General features: G+C 42.1%; 1 protein-coding gene across 2 annotated transcripts in view; it reads left to right on the top strand.

The window, feature by feature from the left end:
- HSPBAP1 (HSPB1 associated protein 1) overlaps positions 1–17,232 on the top strand; it is a 39,026-nt gene extending 21,794 nt beyond the window's left edge. Inside the window, exons 4-8 of one of the 2 annotated variants that reach the window (XM_075512527.1) lie at positions 1,697–1,833; positions 4,997–5,168; positions 12,889–12,972; positions 16,298–16,408; positions 16,610–17,232. In XM_075512527.1, coding sequence (XP_075368642.1) covers positions 1,697–1,833; positions 4,997–5,168; positions 12,889–12,972; positions 16,298–16,408; positions 16,610–17,167 — 1,062 coding nt within the window. In that variant the 3' untranslated portion in view covers positions 17,168–17,232. The remainder of the gene's footprint in view (positions 1–1,696; positions 1,834–4,996; positions 5,169–12,888; positions 12,973–16,297; positions 16,409–16,609) is intronic. The other variant, XM_075512526.1, reaches the window with a different exon arrangement.
- Positions 17,233–20,184: the final 2,952 nt, after the last annotated feature.

The following is a 20,184-nucleotide window of genomic DNA, read 5'->3' as shown; positions in this document are numbered from 1 at the left end:
TTTAAATCTAATATTGATTATGTGTGCTTTCTTTCCACTCAAATTGTAACAAAATACAAAAACTATTTAGGTGTGAGATTAAAGTGTAGAGATGGTATTACGCTTAACTTTATCACTGAAATAGTTGTATTGGATTTTAAATTTTATGGCTGCTGAAATCTATAGGAGCAACTTTTTCTTTTTGATTTTTGCTGCCTTTGACAAATGTTTGTATTACACGTCTGCATTTTTTTCAAATGATATCTTTAAAATCAATAACTCTGAAATTCAAAACCTTTAGCAACACGTAATTTTGGGGAAGGCTATCGCTCATTTTGAGGGTTTCCTGATACAGAGTCATGGTGAAGTCATCCTTATAATAATGTCTAGCTGTAGTTTTCTTCATCCATAGATCTTAAAAAAGGATAGTCATCCACCTGTCTGCAAGCAGCTAGCTTACATACTTAAATTAGGAGGCTAGACTCCTATTTTCTCTTCATAGACAGCGGAAAGAGAGAGGCTTTTCCAAGGAGTGATTGAAAGTGCTTTGACAAGAGCAGGAGCCAAGCTTAAATTAGGCTCCTAAAGTTAGGTGATGTGAATGACCTCAAAGTGCTTTACTGAAATGGAACAAATACCGTTATCTTCCTTTTCAAGATGGGAAAAATAAAGCTCAGAGATGAAGTGATTTGCCTGAGACCATCAGGAAGCCAGGAATCGAATCTCTGTTTCCTAAGGCTCAGTCTGGGGCTCCAGCCAAAAGGCACCAGTATCTCTGGCCAGTATACCTCAAGTGCTTTCCAATAAACAAATGATCAGGCCCTGCAGGGGGCAGGGTGAGCTACAGAAACATTGGAAAGCTTTATCCAAGCTATACAGAGCCATCCTGCAAAACCCTGGAACTATCTGAAAAATACCTCACTGTCCCTCATTCAGCTGTCATCCCCAAGGGATTGCTTGTGGGAGGATCAATGGACTGGAAAGCTCCAGGATCATGTTCGTAACACATCCATACCTGTTCTGCCCTTTCTTACCATGTAATCAAGTTGTTTTAAGTTCACTGCCTCCGCAGTTGCAAGGGCAGGAGAAGAATGTGTCTATTAAATAATAAGAAACTTTAAAAAACCAGCATACTACCGGGTCAGAGATGGGGTAAAGTCTGCGTTTCCAGAATACATGGAGAAAGCTGAGACAGGAGCAAAGAGAGAGCAAATATGGCACATGGATTATCAAATTGGTTTGAAAAGGGAATAGGGATTTTTCCTTCCTTCCGTTCATTCTTTTTTTAAATGCCATATATCAGAATTTTTCTAAAAGCGATCCTAAGCTTGGGTGGATGGTTAAGAGTGGAAAAAGGAAAAAAGGAGTGTTTGAGAAGAAGGAAAAGAAGCCTTGTGTGGCCATGAGCAGTTGGGCAGTCCTTCTGTAAAGCAAACAGGTAACTTGAGTGATATGAAAAACTGGGATGAGAACCAGAGACAGAAATCTGGGAGGCTGTGTAGTCAGACAGAAAAAGAAGAAAGTCAGCAGAAGAAATGCTAGTAGAGAGGAGAATTTTGGATGAAGGGGCACAGGCCATGCATGCGGGAACCCCACCAAGGAGCAACAGCTACAGAGCGACTGAGCAGTGAAGGGAGAAGAAAAGAGACTCGGAGAACTGAGGGTAGGATGTGAATCAGTTCAACAGCTTACATAAATAACCTTTTCATTGCTGTAGGATGTAAGGTGGTCTGACTTTGGTTTTCCTGGAAGAAGTGGAAAAGAGAGCACGCTGTGGATTGGTTCTGAAGGAGCAAACACTCCCTGCCATTTGGACTCCTACGGCTGCAACTTAGTGTTGCAAGTACAAGGAAGGTAACAAGTGCATATACACACAACAAATACAGAAGAAAGTTATACTGTGCTATAAAGTTAGGTTTGGACTCTTGAATATTAATTCTAGGTCCTAATTATTTTAGTTTTCTGAGCTCTCAATGACTGAAGAGCACCACAACTGTTCTATAAGAAATGGCAGAACTTCAGGGGGTTGGAGTTTGACTGGGGCACGGAGGTAATGCAATGTTATTTTCTTCTGTTTGAGGAATATCTTTTTGTGTGTTATGTGGTCCAATAATAAACATTTTAATCTTCCTAGTAGTTATGAATTCAGGAACTTGGAAATAGGAGATAAAGAGTTAAAAATAAAAAGCCCAGAAACAAAACAGAAATAAACTACTTTAGACTTTTACGATATTCTCTGTGCAAGAGCCTCTAATAGCCTGCTAGAATTAATTTAAAAGGGGAACATCAGGATGGGAGCAGCCAGCTGTGAACAAAGTTGAAAGGGACACTTGAGGCTCCAAACTAATTTTGGAGCATGTGGCTTTGTTGCTATATTTTTCTGCCTGTTTGCATGCTGTCTTTTTTTTTTCTCCTTTCCTTGCATATTGGCCTCAGGGGTTTTTTGTTATCTATTATTGCTAGAGTAACGCTAGAGTAACAAAACAAGTTGCATGCATTTTTTAGGTTTGATAGTATGTAGTGGAAGGAATAATTTGCCATTGGGATTTTAATGTGATTAATTACTGTGACATTTTATAGAACAGTAAAATCACGGTGGTCTTGTGATTAAGGTGCAGGACTGGGAGCCAGGCATGCTGGCTTCTATGCTGGGCAGTGCCACAGGTTGACTGGCTTTAAGGCCTGAGGCAAATGAATTTGTCATCATCTTATCTGTAAGAAGGGTAACTCTCTTTAGCTCTCAGGCAGGTTTTCATTAATGTTTATAAACAGCCTTGCAATCCTTGGGTGAATGTGCAGCAGAGACACTCTGGAAGACCCCCTCAGCACTGCGATTTGCTGCAACCAGTCCTGTAGACTTCAGATCGCATCAGTAAGCATTATGCATTGAAGTCCAGACACTTAAGTGTATTTAAGAGCCAGAAATCTCATTGAAAACCACCATGCCTAAATATCTTCTAAGGATCCACCTAAATACTGGGTATACTAAATAAGTACAGTAATCTAGCAGACCTGATATGTGCCCTGCCTCTTTGATCTCTACCTTCAGGTGTTGAACTCGAGCCAGAGTTCCAGCATCACATAGCAATTTTGCCTGCCTTCCCAAGACGCTTCTTCCCCCTCTGGTAGAACAAAATCCTTGTTCCTCTCAGGGAAAGAAGAAGCCTAAAGCCTTTGCATGGCCTGAAAAGACAAAGTTGTTTTCCTCTTCAGAGCAAAGCCTATAAATAGATTGCAAACTTCCACAAGCTTGCGAATCCTGTGCTTCTTCAGAGCAGAAAGATTCCCTTTTGAGACTCACAAACAAGACAGGCTTTGTAACAGAATATAAGCTTATGCTAAACTTAAATAGATTTGCCTTTGCAGGAAAGCCAGGGATGACTCCTTAGTCCTTTGTTGCTATCTTGAATTTCCTCCTTACATCCCTCGGGCTTCTTAATTTTTTGCTTCATGATATTGCTTTGTCATAAGCCTGCAGGATTAACCCATGAGCCTCCTAACCTAGTTATTCTCTGCCCCTTCAGAGGCTCTAGTTTGGAGGGCAAAATAAAGTTGCAATAGCGTTTGACTTTCAGGAGAACTATTTTTTTGTGCTTGCACCCAGCAGTAGCTTTGGTAATTACCAAGAAATGTCAGCAGCCGATGGCACTTCCATCTGTGCCGGTCTCTGCAGTTCTGGCTATCCTGCTATTCCTGTCTCTTCTGTTTTCGTGCCATTTGGCTGCTTTTCTCCCATTTTCAGATCTGTGACTTAGAACTGACAACCAGAAGCAGTCGGCAAAAAGAAAGAAGTGAGTACCAAGGAAAGGGACAAAAAGAAAAGATCTTGCTGAAGTCTGAAACAAAGAGGAGAGCTGCTCAAATTGTCCAACTGTGCTGCAAAGTACTGCCTTTACTTTTCCATTGCTTAATGCATGGGTCACTGTTGTGCTGATTGTCTGGCACCTCTTAAATGTAATAAATTCTCCCTTTGTGTATTCCTTTCTGGTTATTTCCATCACCTAAAGTACTGCCATATAAAACTCCTATTTCTAAATAACGTATGTACCTGCTAAGATATTTCATTTATAGTACCCATAAAACTAGCACCGCCAGTTCTGGCATATTCTTTTTTCTCTCTTTGATCTGGTCTACATAAGTAAAATAGAAACATTAGCTCCTGAGGACGAGGTTCGTGTCTCATCTCTGCTTGGCCCCACACTGTGGTGTGTTGACCCGCTTCTTTGGGCACATAGAGAGCAACCTGGAACACGAGTGCCCTCATGAGCAGAATGATCCTGTCCTGCTCCATCTGGCCATTTAGTCACACCAGTGAGTTCTTAACTCCAGTGGCCCACACAAGCCACATTTTCATCATGTGGTACTGATAACAAAAAAAAAAAATAGGTGTTTCAGAATGCTTATGTCTATGAATGTCTCTGGTTTTTAGTTATGCCATCTGTGGCATAGGAGCATCAAGGTTAGTATTACTAAGAATGAGGGGTTTGCGACTAACAGCCAAATAAGTACTGTAGGTGAAGACAGGAGACAGAACCTCATGTCCATACCCCTTTACTGTTACCATTGTAAACACACGATGCCCTCCTTTTAAAACAAACATGAGTCCAGCAGCTATTCATTCAGTGAATGGAAGTACGTTGTCTCTAACAAAACTATTTCCCCTGGTTTATAGAGCAATTTTTAATGCTCTGAGCATCTGTAAAGGCTGTGTGTTGCTCTGTAAAAGGGAGGAAGGAAGAACCAGATGGAAGAGCTTTTTTTTTTACATTTTATTTTATCTGCCTTTTAAAAATAATTTGTGAGAAGCTGTAAATCTTTTCAGTTAAAAAATTAAAAAGTGGAATATTTTAAAAACACTTTTAGGAGACAGCCTGTAAGCACTGCCTGTGTTCTCACTGCGTAGGAGATTCACACAGCGAGGCAGATTTATGTTTTATTGAAAACCTTGCTACTGCCTTTAGTTCTTTGCTGTAACTGACATGCACTGAATACATTTTTATCTTCTCTCTATTTTCAGGAAGAGATGGCACCTCTTCCCACCTGGTGACACCAGTTTCCTTTATCCCACCAGGATCCCTTATGAGGAATCCAGCATATTCAGCAAAGTCAACGTTGCCAACCCTGATCTGAAACACTTTCCCAAGTTTAGAAACACAACAGCCTATGTGGTTACACTCAGTCCAGGACAGGTACCATTCACATACGAGCTTTGCATTACTTTAAAGATTCTAGTAAATTATTTAACTGGCTAATTAAGGGCTAGGAAATCTTAAAAAATTGACTGTGGAACTTCCCTCTCCCTATAGCCTGCACTCAGGCTTAATACATTTCTCTCAGCATGGGAACTTTCTTTGCTCACAGTTATTTTACTAGCCTTTTTTTGTACAAAAACTGCAAACATTTTGAGAGTTAGTTCAATTGGCTGCCCAATTCCATCACAGTTCTTGCAATCACCTCCAATTTGTCTGCTTTAAAACTTTCTTGAACAGTACTCCAACCTGTCTACTCTGAAACCAGTATGTTCCATAAAATGTGTTTGATTAATGAGCATGTAGAGCCAGCAAAGGAACTCATATTTTGACAGTGAATAACCTTCACCAGGGAACATTGGCCCAACTTGTTGCTTCAATAGCAGAGTATTATAATGATGATACATGCATTTAGAGCACATACCATCCAGAGGTTTCACGGTGCTTTACAAGGATGTGAGGATATTATTAACCCTGTTTTACTGAGAAAGTTCAGTTATAAGTGCCTGCCTTATAGTCACACAGGCAGTCAGCAGCAGTATGAGAGCAGGGCTCAGGACTCTTAATTCCTAGTCTTCTGCCGTAAATAGTGTCCTTCTTTATTTAATCAACATGGTCTGTATTTGGAGCCTGAATTACCCTTTTCTGAACAAATTTTCATTTGTTCAGCAGTGCATGTCCTTGTAAAGCACTCCTGCACATCTCAAACTGTCAGGCCTTTCCAAAGGAATTTTGCGATGTTCATTGCTCTGACCGCTTAAGACAGTGGAGCTGCTGCTTGTAGCACCTTTTCACCCTTCTCCTACCAGATGTTGTCACCTCTTTTGACCTGCCAGCTCAGTGACTTGTGCGAGTGCTCCCTTGCCCCTAGCTAGCAAACCCAGCTGCCTTCAACAACTGAAAAACTTTTTTGCTAATCTAGCTAATTTTGAGGAGGCAGAGTGAGGAGCGCTCCTGTGAACCGGTGAGATGGCAGACTGGAACAGGATAGTAGTTTCCAACAAGAGGATGATGTCTATCAACTGGGAAGAGTATGCTCTTCTCTGGGTACAGTTGCAAATGGGGAATCTGTGATCAACCTTCATTGTTTGCACTACATTAGCTCCTAGTCACACTCCTAAAGCAAATGATTAGTTTTGTATTCTGCGCTTTGTAAGGTCACAGTGTTCAATAATTTAAAGCACAAAGAACAAATTTTTACTATTGATAAACATGCCACATCCATTTAGTACTGCATTATCCATAATCCCCAACACTATTTCAATTTATAATCTCCTTTGAAATGATCAAGTATGGTAGTGAACTTTTAATATGATCTTAATTTTAATTAGGCTTAAAGCAGTTACCAGTTAATCTTGCTAGGAATAAAGATCTTGAGCCAGCTCAGTAATACAAGTTGTCTGCATTGCCATGAAGGAGATACCATTTGGATTTCTGGCGAGAAAGTAATGTGTAGGCAATGATGGAGCAGTGAGTTATTGCCTTCATCCATTTTATCAGCACCTTTTAGGTGGTGCTCTCCAGCATCTCGTCCAGAAGCTTATGGGCCAGGTGGCTGGGGACTGCTGCCGTTTGATGGAAAGGAAAGGAATGACCTAGAAGAACTCCTTTGTTAACAAGGGGGAGGATCCCTAAATAATAACAATCTTGATACGTGCTTAGCAGTGTTTTTTTATGTAGAATTAATACAATTACTGCAGAATTTGCAGCCAGCTTTATTTTGTGATAATACATAGCATCTCCACTCCTTCCCAGAGAGTACACAGGACATTTTGGATTAGATATTGTAACAGTAAAGGGTTGAAAAATAAAGACAAAGGTGTTCTTAGGTATTCAGGAGAGCAACTGCATGTAGGGTGAGTGCAGCTTTGAATATCAAAAACTTCATGTGTCTAATGCCACCTTCTGGTCGTTGTTTGCTACAAGCCATTTTTCTACACCTGTTAAAGGCTTTAAAGCAGAATTCCTTCCTATAACATTGTACCAATGCACAATGCACACTTCGATTGCATCCTTTGTGCCTTTTCACTGTGTTGTTTAGTGGTGAATCTCTGTTATGAATTTAGGTAGTTGGCTGAGACTTCAGGTTTTATAAGGTTTCATCCTGTACTTGACCAGGATGACTTGACTTGGCTGTGGGCTGAATTTCCACAGAGGTCTTAATACAACTTCTGGTTATACATTAGTGATCTGTTCTCGATACAAATAATGATAACATTTAGGTATCTAACTTATTTAAATAGGCAGCTGAGTAGTTTTAGGGTTTACAGCTGTACACGACTGTATCCGTAAAGTTACAAGCTCAAGTTGTATCACACAAAGATAGGGGCTTCTTATAAATATTTGGACCTGGTCACCTACGCGATGGTTGCAAGGCTGAGTGGTGAGTATGGTGCAGGAGATTGACTGCTGGTGGATTTGTGCTCACTGAACTAGTGAGTTTTCACCCAAAGCATTAGTATTTTGTTTTATTTGTTCATAAATTCTGCAATATTTCTAGTAGCACCTTGATTGTTTTCACAAATATACAAATACTGCTTAAAAGATCACAAATGGGGCAAAACATGTCTGTTCTAGTATCTTCCACCCCACACTCTGGGACAAGTGTTAAGAGAGTTAGGGTAAGATCTGCTACCCTCGACTTAAACCCCGTCCAGGACAGATGTCCTGTCTGCCATCAGTGGGAAGAACCTGGCACCTCTACAAGGTGATTCATCCTCCCTGTCTTACACAATTACAGTCCTGCAGGAACATTCATCCCATCTTGTCCTTCAGCACAGGCTATAAAAGAAGCCTACACACATAGATGCTTAACTTTTTTTGATGATTAAAAATAGGAGAGATGAATCCCACCTGAAAAGGCTACAAAAAACTGAGATGCTATACAAATATAAAATCATTGATCATTCTTTCCTCTGCCCCACTTCTCACCAGCTTCTTGCTTCCTTCCTGCTAGCTAATGTAATTGTTCTTAATCCATCTTCATCTTAATCCATATCCATATAACCAGACGATGGTAAAAAGACAAGAAAGTGCATCTCAGCTTGTCTGAAGGTAGACACACGAGGCTCCACGCATCTGACCTCCTAATGGAGAGAAAGCGGGTTGTACACTGGGCTCCCATGAGCAATGCCATTCCCTCTCATGCTACCCCAGACAGGAGGGGTGGTGGACACCAGGACGCATGCTGTTACAGGCAGCACTCGGCTGCCCTGCTGCCTGCTCTCCAGCTTCCTGGCCTCGTGTCCCTGGTGCAGCCCGGAGCCAGAGGATGTGCAGTGCAGCTCTAGATGCCAGAGATGCGAGGAAAGGCCTAACTGAGCTAGTCTCAGAGGCACACGGAGTCCAAGAAGGATGCTCCCTTCCAGCCTTGAAAAACATTGTCACAGTATGGGAAGAGTGATTTTAAAGTGATCAACATTATTCCTTACTGTCTGTCATCGTGGTCTTCTGCTCAGAAGCTCTCCTCCCCTGCTTTTCTTGCCTGCCTTCTGGAAGTCTAAAGAAACACGTCTCAAACTCAGTCTGTGTCCACAACTACAGTTATCACTAGGTTCCTGCGTATAGCTGCAAGGTTTTCTCTTTCTGTTCTCCTGCTGCAGTATCGGACCATGGGATCCTGCTTGGCAGCCAGAGCTCACAACAGCACAGGCAGACCTCTGACTTCTAACCCAACCCTGAGCAAGCAGAAATCTTCATAAAGTCAGGGAGAGATTTCCCTATGTGCCACCTTTAAAGAAAAGGAGTGAGAACTTCAGACTGGGCTTAAACTGTTCAGAGCAGCAGAACAGGCGGTCTCAATCAAGAAAAATAAAAAAGAAAGGTGTTGGAGTAACTCAGGAAATGCAGTAATTCAAATTTTTTAAAAGGCAATAACATGTTCCAGTTCAAAGTATATAAAATACTTTTAAAAAGAGCTTGCAGTGAAAAATGGCTTTTGTTGGAAAAGGGTTTAAGTGTAGGGGTTAAGTAAAGGAGAATTCAGAGTTGTCCCCAGCATTATGCGTAGTAGATGGTTGATAATTCTGTTTTGGGGAAGGAAGAGGGGATTTTCATGTGGGAGACTACAGAGCTGGCCCCAAGTCACCCCATAGGGAACACTCTGTTCAACATGGCAGACAGCCCAACTCATCCTCTAGACACCAGAAGTATCATCTCCATCACAGAAGAGACAGAGAATTTGGTGATGAGAACACCACTCAGACTGCAACAGACACGGAGAACCCCATGAGTGCACAGAAAGGCGAGCAAACCAAAGGTGAAAGCTGGCAGTTCCTGACTCTACTTTTCCACCTCTTCCCTGAGCTTTCCTCGGTGCCTCACCTAGGTCCCTACGGACACAGCATGGTAACAGCCCCATTCCCTTCCTGTTCACAGTGCTTCTCCCCAGGCCATGTCTGTGTTTCTGCTGCCAGTGTCCCTGGGCACTCTGTTTCAGTGGGGGGAAGACGCCAGCTGAGGAGGGAGGCAGGCAAGAAGCACCTCCTAGCGCCGGGGCAGCCAGGCACCACCTGGGATGGGGATGGGCTGGGGTGGCTGCGCTCCCACGGAGTCCTCACGTGGTGCTCCCACAGAGTTGGCTATGCATTTATGTTATTTTTCATTGCCATGGTTGCAAGCAGCTCTGGGATTTGCAGAGGTCCCCCCACAGCCCCCCATCTTTTTCTTCCCATCACAATGGCGTTCTTTGGTCCTTCCTTTTCTTGCGCATTTACCCAGATATCTTTTCCTAATGAGCAGGAATTTCTTGGTATAATATTTCACTTCAGGGTATGCTCTCTTTTTTTTAAGCAATTCCACCTTTGCCCTACCTTTGCACTGTATCAAGTTAATCATGTCCATTGAGAATTTAAACCTGTTCTGTTCTCTGTGCTGTACAAGTCTTCAGCGTTGCTCCACTTGCTCTCCCAACTGTTCTCTTGGTTTCTTTCTTCCTGTTACAGACTAGAATTTCATTTTATCTTTTCTGGGATTTCTGTCCTACTTTGACTTCATCTGCTATATTTGCCTATCACTAGCCTAAATATTAAAATTATCTGATTGGTTGCCGTTTAGATCAGAATCTTCCCAGCCCACAAAGCTAGATATATTCTGTAGAAAGCAGGCTAACACAAAATTATCTCTTAGCTTGGAATAGTTCTGTCTTGCTTTTGCACTTTACATTTTCCCTGTGAAATGTTTTCTGCATCTTTTTGCGTGTGTGTTATTTACTGTGGTTTACTTCCACATTTCCTATCGAAATGTAATTTCAAATGTAGCTAAATCTGTGTCCCATATTCATAAACATATGGAAGTCTGCTTTATTTTATTGTGAAATTGATAGCTGGGGGCATGGTGGTGGGTTTTTGTTTTGGTTTTGTTGGGGGGGAGGGGAGGTTTGCTTCTAGTTTGCAAACGTAGAAGAATACTAGTTTGTAAAGGTAGAATAATCCTACTCTACTCTTTGCAAGATTATTTTTTTGGTCTTCTGTCAGTTCTGCTGCTCCCTTGCCAGCTGTATTTTTTGGTTTTAATTACTTTTTTTTCCATTTCTTAGTCTTTCTTAAAGTTTTAGTCCTTTTGCTTTTTGATAATTGCAGTGTTCTTGCTGCTATAAATACTTATTTTAACAAGCATAAGCTTACCCAAAAATAAAGAGGGAGAGCAAGTATCTTTATGGTACCTGTTTTGCCTCCAAGTCACAGCTCTGTACATTGCATCAGCAAACACTGCCAGCTGCAGAAATACACAACTTTGCCGTTATTACCCTTAACCTGCTGGCAGGTAAAATCTGATTAGTCTCTCCAAAGACCAAGTTCCTCCTCTTTGGTTTGAAAAGACTGGACTAGTTGGGGGGATGGTATTTTCCTCCTAGCTATACCTCCTCTTTCCAAAGCAGTTCTGTCTCTACTTTGCACATGAATTATGTTGAGCCAGCACGTTCCATTCCTAATCTCCATCTTGGTTTTTCCAGGCAGCCCCTCTTACTGAAACATTTATACACTTCCCTTAATTTGCCTCTTGCTTTTGTTCCCTTGCTACATACTCCCTCTGCACCATACCCTAATTCCCTAATGTCTTCATCCACTTCTCTAGCATGTGGCAAGCTCACTCTTCCTATGCAAGTCTCACCGTAAGGACGCCGTTCTTGGAAACGGCTACTTAATCCAGCCTTCTTCTGCTGTGCACCAAAATTTTCCAGGCTTCATCATTATACCCTGTCATTTGGACAGCAGGCAGATTCTTTAACAGAATGCAACGTAAGACCCCCTACAGAGCAGATGAGTGGGTTTTGTATGATTCTGCCGTCAATGAAACACGGGCAAACACTTGCTAACAGATAAACCCATTGCAGCTAATGCAACTGCACTTTTCATTTAAAGTGTAGGTTTCTATGATGAAAGCACCACTCTGAAACTTGTTCTGTGTAGAAAACGTTTTGTCTTAAGTCTGTGTAGGGTTTCGTACACTTTTACATGTCAGGAATAACTAATTGGTGACATTTTTTTAAATAATGGCCTTCCACAGACTGACTTCCTTCTCTGTTTTGTATGCTGTACTGGATTAAAGTACAATTTCCAAATGTTTTTGACCTTTAGAGAGCCAATGCTTTTTTTGTTTGACTTAAATTGAAACCGGTGGAGAACATTTTGTCCTGTGGCCCAAAAACAGCTCTGCACTGTCCTGTAAGTAAGTGTTTGCAGGACTAGCGCCTCAGTCATTGTTTTCTACACAGACATTTTCTCATTAGCCATGTTTTGATATAATGAAGCACAGGGCTATCTAGGTAGCAGAACATTTTTTTAGGTAATTTGTATCTACGAAGAAAAAGAATTGTCTGCAATTCAGATACAGATCATTGCTTCACTGTCTCCATTCTGAAGTGTATATTTTTATCTGTCTCTGACCATTTTTATTCCCTGTCAAAAACCATCTTTTATGCTTTTCTTGATAGCTCCATGTTAATCTAATGTTCAGTAATCTGTAAAGCTTGTACTATATCATCAAAACAACATTAACGTCTTTGTACCATAAAAGCCATGGGTTAGAATAAATTTTATGTCACAGCTATCATCCTGATATAGTTGCAAAGCTCTGATCGAAACTAGATTGTCATGATTTCTGGGACACCTTCTTTTAAAAGCCTATCTACTAAAAGTGACAAGTTTAACACTGGTGAGTATTTACCAGAATTAAAGCTACGTATTGTTAATCACCTAGATGAGCATTAGGATACCTGCTTTTTGGGGAAGCCAGCTGGTAGTCCTTCAAAGAAACTGGGAAGTCTGCTTAGTTGGAGAGTCTACAAAAGAATTCTTGCTTGGCTGAGACTTTCTCTAAAGCCCTGCTCTACTGCTACACCAGCCGCACTCCCTTTGTACAGCCAGACCTTGCTTACCTACAACAGCTATAAGGTTGCAATCCTGCCTCACATCAGGAGGAGTTTGGATGAGAGGTAGTTCTGGATCATGTCTACTTCTTATATAATGTTGATACAAAGGGCGGAGAGAGTGGGCATTTAAGTCTTGAGAAAAGGCTCTTTAGAAGAAAGAAATAAAGATCACCACCCACCCCTATTCCTTGCCTCATTCTGCCTCTGCATCCCACATCATCTTAATTAAAACACCTTATCTTTCTTCAAGCCTCTGCTAGTACCCTAATGCGATGTCTCTGATTCCAGGTCCTGCTCGTTCCAAGGCACTGGTGGCACTATGTGGAATCCATTGACCCCATCACTGTCAGCATAAACTCTTGGATTGAACTGGTATTTTCCTTTATATGTCATGGTGATGTAGCGCTTCCGTGTTTGCATATATTATAAAGAGTAGGAAAGCTGACACAAATAATCCTGTCCCAGATTTGATCACCTCATGAGACACTTTTGAGCAGTTTCAATTGTACTTACATTTACATAGCATCTTTTATCCTCAAATCCCAGAAAACTTTGCAGACTTGCATGTTCTACTAGCACCATTTGTCAGCCACCACTAAAATGCAGCTAGTGCTTTGCCAGTAGCACAACATTCAGTTCAAGATTTTTGCAAAAGTGGGGGGAGAAAAAAGAAGCATCTCTAGCAAGAAAACAGTGAAAAGAATATGACCTGAGCAGAGAAATTATGCCACTCGGAACTCAAGCTGCGTTTCCTACTTAGCTGCGTTGAGCAGGAACTTTTGCAAGGATCAAGGCTGAAGCATTTTGTCCCTTGCCTGCCAGGTTCAGCCCTATTGGGTGTGCTGTATTCAGAGGCTGGTGAGGGAAGAGCCCTTATGGATACAGTTTTTCCTGAAGACCCTTCCAAGGTTCCAGATCTGAAGCCCCAATTCAGCAGAAATCACATGCAAATTTACCTCAATCAGGCAAACAATTAAACACAAGATAAACTTTTCATGTCCAATTTCTTATGGACTAGCCAGCTTTGTGCTGAATAGGGGATGACAAAACAGCAGCTTCACCTCAAGCGCATGCTTACATGCAAAGCTAAATTAGAATTTAAATCAGATTAATGTGATAGGAAGGGGGTGGCAGAGGATTTTTGAAGTTTCATTTCTCTGTGATAGTTTTCATTTGCCTGAAGTTGGATTTTCTCAAGTACTTAATTAATTTTCCTTTCCCCAGGCTTTGATTTTTCTTGCTCATGTTAACCAGTATGTATGGGATGGTTCCAGGGATATCATCTCAATGCTCCAGAAGGTTTTCTGATTCAAATTACTTTATCATTAATCCTAGCTTAATATAAAAAAGACCCTTTGAAATGGCCTGTGAAAGCAGCCTCACTAAAATACTTATTGCCTTTTTTTTTTTTAAAAAAAAAAAAACAACACCTTTATTAGACTGGAAATCTGCAGGGGAATGAACACATGCGTTCAACTGCTGTTGAAAGACTACACGATACATTTCTTGTACCAACATCAAACCAAGCATTTGCAGAGTAGAGAAACTCACTTGGGTGTTTCCCTTATGGAGAAATTTTCCAGATGAGACTATGTATTTAGAAAGGACAGCAGGCCGACAGCCCATACAGAGTTCTTATATAGCCCTAAGTACAGCCAGGCTGTGTCCAGTGCCAGAGAAAGCACCAACAATGTTGTAGAGCAACCATTTAAGCCTGCCTTAAAATTTGAGCAGCCTTTGAGGTAATTCAGAGGAACTGGCTGTGTGCCCCGTGCTTGGAAAGACCCTCATATCAACACACACACTTGTACCCTAAGCTATGCCTCAGAAATTGTCCCCCTCTGGAGGAGCAGGTCAGGACTGGATCAGTTATGCCAAGCTGGTAACTCCCAGGTGGCTGGGTGGTGCGTTAGCTATAGCATTTCTAGCTGTTCTTAATGTGCTGCAAGAAAAAAAAAAAAATAGTGGAGCTAAATTCCATGGTCTTTCTGGTCATAAAGGTCTTGCAGAAGTCACCGAGATCCTGTTTGGTGACAGCGAGAGCTGGTAGTTGTGTATGGCATCATAAGCAGAGGAATGTTTGCTGGATCTTGCTAATGAATGACACAGAGACTCCCCCTCCCCAAATATCAAAAGCTGCCATAAGCAAGTGTAGCTATTGCAACCCAGGTGAAAGTTCCTTACAGTAATTATCCCGACAGCTGACGATGGCAGCACTGTTAGGTGTTGGGCAATCCATCTATAAAAACAAATTCTGACATGGATGCTAAAAGACAATGCTGAGAACATTTCCATTACCAAATCAAGCAGTTCTCGCTTGCAGCTGTTACCAGCTGCTTTCATATTGACAGAAGTGAATCATGCCAACATTTATAGTCCTAGTGAAACCATTAACTACATTGGCAAGACTTTAGAGTAGAAGTTTAATTTGGTTTCAGCTGGATGTGAGCTACTCAAAGTATTCCTTGCTTCCTAACATACTTCCATACAGTCAGTACAACCCTGTTATTCAGCAGACCAGGATGAATACCAAGAGTGCAACACCTTAAATAATTTCCGTGTGTAGATACCAAACTCTGTGTTTTAGGGGCTTGTTATAGGAGGCCATTAATAAGCCAAGCATCCAAAGCCACAAAATACTAAGAGCACTTCCCCCTGCTTCTATCCCAAATTCTGCTCAGGGTTCCAGGATGAGTTACTGCCTTCAGCACTCATACTAGCAAGATGCATGGTTTGCTTGACATGTTCCCCCAAGCCACAGTTAGGCAGTTCAGGGCTGTGGGTTGACAAGGTTACATCTTTCTTCCAAAACTTGTATGTCTAAGCATCTCAACGAAAGCAAATTTACGTATCCGCTCCTAGGCACTTGTCATTGAAATAACTATACCGCCCATCTTGTTTGGAGTCTTATTGTCTCCTTCCACATACCCTTCCCTTCCACATACAAGAAATCTGGTTAAGTAGGAAAGAAAGCTTAAGAAGATCCTATAAAGTTTTTTTTTGTTCTGTTATCCTAAACTAGCTAGTACCCAGCTGCACGAGGGGATGATGCAGAAAGTGAAGGCCTGAAACAAAGAACCAGTTACTAAGTATTTCGTTTTGCAGGAATGCTTTCAGAGGAAATGTGTTTTTCCTTCTGCTTATGTTTAAAACTGCAGCAGTATGTCAGTTACTGTTACATGATAAAATATTTCCTGAATTTCCTTAAGACTCACTTTTGTGCCTCTGTAGCCCCCAGATAGTTGCTGCCTTGCTGTAACATCCTGTGTGTTTTAAGTACTTAAATTAGACAGATTATGTAGATATATAAAATTTGGTATGTACATTCATGGTCCTTCTAGTCCTAAAGAGCTATATAAATGCATACATTAATTAAATGCTAACATTGCATTGTAATTTCAAGCACCAGATTCAATTAACAGAACACTAGTAAGGAAAAAAAATTATATACACACACTAGAACTTATTTTTGCAAATCCTTATTCAGACGAGTAGTCACACCAAAGCTTGTGCTGTTACTCATGTGGGGGCTGTACGCATGTGTAGGAGCATCAAAAGTCTGAAGCCTTTCACTGACATACATGAGTATGCCTTTCAAACTAAGGCCATCCATTTAGTTCTTCCCAAGAACTTCCACGTTTCTGCAGATGGCCAAGTGCTAACCTGTCTCCAAACACTTTCTGTTCCTTTGAGGCAGGATGCAGATCATGAAGCCCGTGTAGAAGAAGCAATAACTCGAATGCTGGTATGTGCCATAAAATCAGCAGAAAATCCCAGTGATGGAGATCTCTGGCTAAATCCCACAGAGGTAAGCCCTTTCTTGCTCCCATTATAGAATTGATAACAGAGAATTACTGACATTTTGCTTAGCTCCCCCTGAGTCTTTCTGCTGCCCGAGAAAAAGAATTTTAAATTCCTTCCCTCATGTAGCAAAAGTAATTCATGTAAGATAATCATGCAACACTGAATTGAAACCTTTTAACTGAGTGTATCCTGGGTGTTTTCTTAGGTTGAGGCAACATCCCATGAAATCAATCTTCAGTACCTGAATAAAGCAGTGTCTGCATATTTCAAGTGTCAAAAGGCAAGTGTGTCAGAGCAGGCACGTCCCAGCAGCACTGGTGCAGAGCAAAGGACAAGCACCTCATGCAAGAGGAAGAAAATGGAAGTTGGTTGTGAACCAGAGGGCTGCAGATTACTAACCCATGAATTTGGCTTTTCAACATTTAAAGCAGAAAAGTTGCAGAAAATACCTTTTGGGCCTCATCTTATTCAAGTTTTGCCACAGTCTCAAGAAACAAGCTCGATGGGCACAGTTGCAGTTGAAGGTGACAGTAGAGATCTTCTCCGTGAAAATGAAGGAGGACATTTTGGAAAATTACACAGCACCAGAAAGCAATTGGTAATGAGTAATGACTGTGAAATGCCTGCACATCAAATGGATTCAGATGGCAGTCCAAATGCCTCGCAAACAGCCCTTTCTACCAATGATTTGCTAGACTGTTTGGTTAATCCACACGTCATCAGTTTAGTGGCTCAGCTGCTGTTGGAGAGAAAAAGAGTTTAGTACTGGAGTGCTTTATCATTTCTGAAATAAAGAAATCAAATGGCAGCCTTGTTCTGGGTGTCTAAGCTCAGTAATAATGAATGTTTCATTTCAAATAATTTTTAGGTACAGACAGACCCAGTTGATGGTTAAGTGGCAGACTGAAGTTGAACTGAAAGAAGAATAACTGGTTAACGATGGCTGGGAAGTGAAAGGTGCGTTTAGTCAGAGAGCTCCTCTGTGTTACAAACCAAACAGAGCACCCACAGTTATAATCCCACCTTGTTGTGTGGATCTTTAAAATGTTCTACAGCTCTGAACATTGACTGGGGACAGCTGAGCAGAAACAAGCAGGCTCTGCATTTCAGGGGGTAACAGCATGGGCTGTAATTCCTCCCGGATTAAGTTTGCTAGACCTAAACTGCCGGAAGAGGGTGTGTCACGTTCTTGCAGGGGTTTCTCGTTTTGGTTTTTTGTTTGTTTTTGTTTTGGTATTTTTGTGTTTTGTTTTGTTTGTTTGTTTTTCCTTTTAAACTGGAGCGGGCTAACTGTACTGACTGACAGCTTCAGTCCGAGCACCCCCACCGCCCCAGGTACCAGGCAAACCAGCTCTGGTCTCAAGGCATCCCTCAGCACAGCGGTGAATCCTGCAAGCAGCAGTCACTAGGAATGAACGTGGCTTAGCTGTATTGAAGAGATACTGCAGCACTTAATGCTTCACAGCTGGGGTCAGAATTGGAAAGCAGACTTGAAGCTAGATGCATTTGATCCATGTCTGCATTCAAGTAATAGACTTGATTCATCCCCACAGGCACGGGGATTACAGTTTGCACCTTCCTGAGAGGAAGACTCATCCCAGCAGAAAGATTAGTGCTCTGGGCCTCAGGGTGGGAAACTTAAGTCCTTAAGAGGCATACCAGAGACACCGAACCCCGCACTTGCTCACACCCCTCTGCTGCCAAAGCTGGTCGGCAGCTGGAGGGCTGAAAAAGCACTTCTGTGCTGTCCTTCAACACCGCACTTCCCAGGGCTGGGAAGATGCAGAGCAGCACCACTGGCGAAACAAGCATGGCTCGACGATAGGCTCAGGAGGTGGTTACACAGCAGAGGGGGACTAAGAGAAGGCAGGCTGACTTACTGTGGACTGCAGCCCTTGACCACATTTCAAGTAAAATGGTCAATAAGTGATCAGTTGACCGCTTTAGAAACAGTAAGTTCAAATAAACCTAGCCTCAGCCAAGAGGTACTGCACTCACTAATGCATCTACTTCCTTACACAAAATAGCGTAAGTTTTGTCACAAAGCTCTAGGAGGAAGTGAGACAAAAGCCCTTAGCAAGAAAGCGGCCTTCAGCTGCTTCTGAAACACTTGAAGCTGGGAGACAAAAGGCCATCAGGAAGTAACTGTTATGATTTATTTAAAGCCAGATGAGCACAGTTCCCTATCTCTAAGGAACAAAACAAAGCAGTTACGACTTTCTAGCCTCTGTCCTACTCTTTACCATAACAATCAAAATTTAATGACTTTTTTCTTTTGGTTGTAAATGGTTGCCCTCCTTTCTTCAAAGTATAGTAGTCCTTGGATTTGTTTTTCAAGGCTGGGTGGTCTTTTGCTTAAAATGTTATGGAACTTGAAAATATAGGGAGGAAGGTGGGTTAACACTGAAGCTGTACATGGAGGCTTGAAAGAAAAATGGAAAGAAAGCTGCTGAGATCTTCTGGGATGCTCTCGCCTCCTCTGCGTTCTGTCTGCGGTGGCAACAGAGAATGGCGTTTGCCCTAGCCATAGCTTCAGAGGGGTTCTTCTGGGACAACTCCTGTGAAGCCTTTGCTTCTAAAACTTACCTTTGCTCGTGTCTGCTAACACCTACAAACCAGTTTCTATCATTAACCTGTTTCCACATTCATAACCCTGCACCACCAGCCCTCTATTTCCCAATATTTCCTTTGCCTCATGCCTATTCCCTGCTGAATACACAAAGCTAGTGCTGTTTTCACAAATACCACCTTTCCAACAATTTGTAGTTGAAAAATCATTATGGCAGAGGTGCTTTGTCTTTGCTTTTATACAGATTGCGGGTTGGCAGGGCCCTGATGGACGATAGTAAGTGCTCTAGACATGCACCAACAGGTCAGAAATCCAGGAAACCTTGCTATTTAAACCCCCCCCCCAAAAAAAAAAAACCCAACCCTAATATATTTGGAAAAGGTTTAAATTGAAATGGCATGAAGGTTCACATTTAACAAGCACAGAACCCTTATCCTGATGGGCCCTTTTGGGTGCGGTTACTTCAGCTACTGGATGGGGCAGGATTTAGCACTCATCCTCTGGCTGGCTGGGAAGGAAACACAAAAAGTGGTACACGTAGTTTGCTGGAGACCTTGGCTTTGAAAGTGACTGTGAGTTAGTAGTAGGGGGCCTATCAGCTCTGTCTTTGACCCAGAAGCGTGCAGTTCCAAATGTCCTGCTCCACCCTCGTAATTGGGCTCAGACCCTGATGACACCTATATATCATTTTCAGCAGCAACCTGCAGGCAAGATGCAATTCTCAGCAGCACGTGAGAAAATCCGCTTTTCTTGTTTTATGTTAATACACCAAACTGTCTCAATGGCGTTGCACCACTGCAACAAGACCAGAATTTAATTAACAGTCCCATTGATAAAGTTCACGTTTGTGCATTGGCACTGCTGCGCCAAAAGGATTAAAAATTTGTTAGGAAACATCTTAGTCACATCTGCTGCCTTCAGTGATTCACCAGGCTCCGAGGGAGCAGATCTGTAGGATGTGGCAGCCCCGTTTCAATACACGGGGGCACCTCAGCAGAGCTGTGCTCTGGCGGCCGGCCGTCCTGCTGCCGCACTCGCCTCCTTCCCCAGGCTGAGCAGAGGGGCTGGGAGCAGGCAGGGATCACTGCTGCTGGGAGCAGTTGCAACGGGGAGGAGGGGTTGCAAATGCTTCATTTTAATGCGCTGAGCAAAAACAGTCTTGCAATAAAGCTTTTATATCTAGAACAGATATAGGTGGGGGAGGAAAAGCA

The sequence above is a fragment of the Mycteria americana genome, chromosome 9, assembly GCF_035582795.1.
Source record: "Mycteria americana isolate JAX WOST 10 ecotype Jacksonville Zoo and Gardens chromosome 9, USCA_MyAme_1.0, whole genome shotgun sequence".
In the NCBI taxonomy this organism is placed as follows: Eukaryota; Metazoa; Chordata; class Aves; order Ciconiiformes; family Ciconiidae; genus Mycteria; species Mycteria americana.
This window is presented reverse-complemented; position numbering and strand designations above follow the sequence as displayed.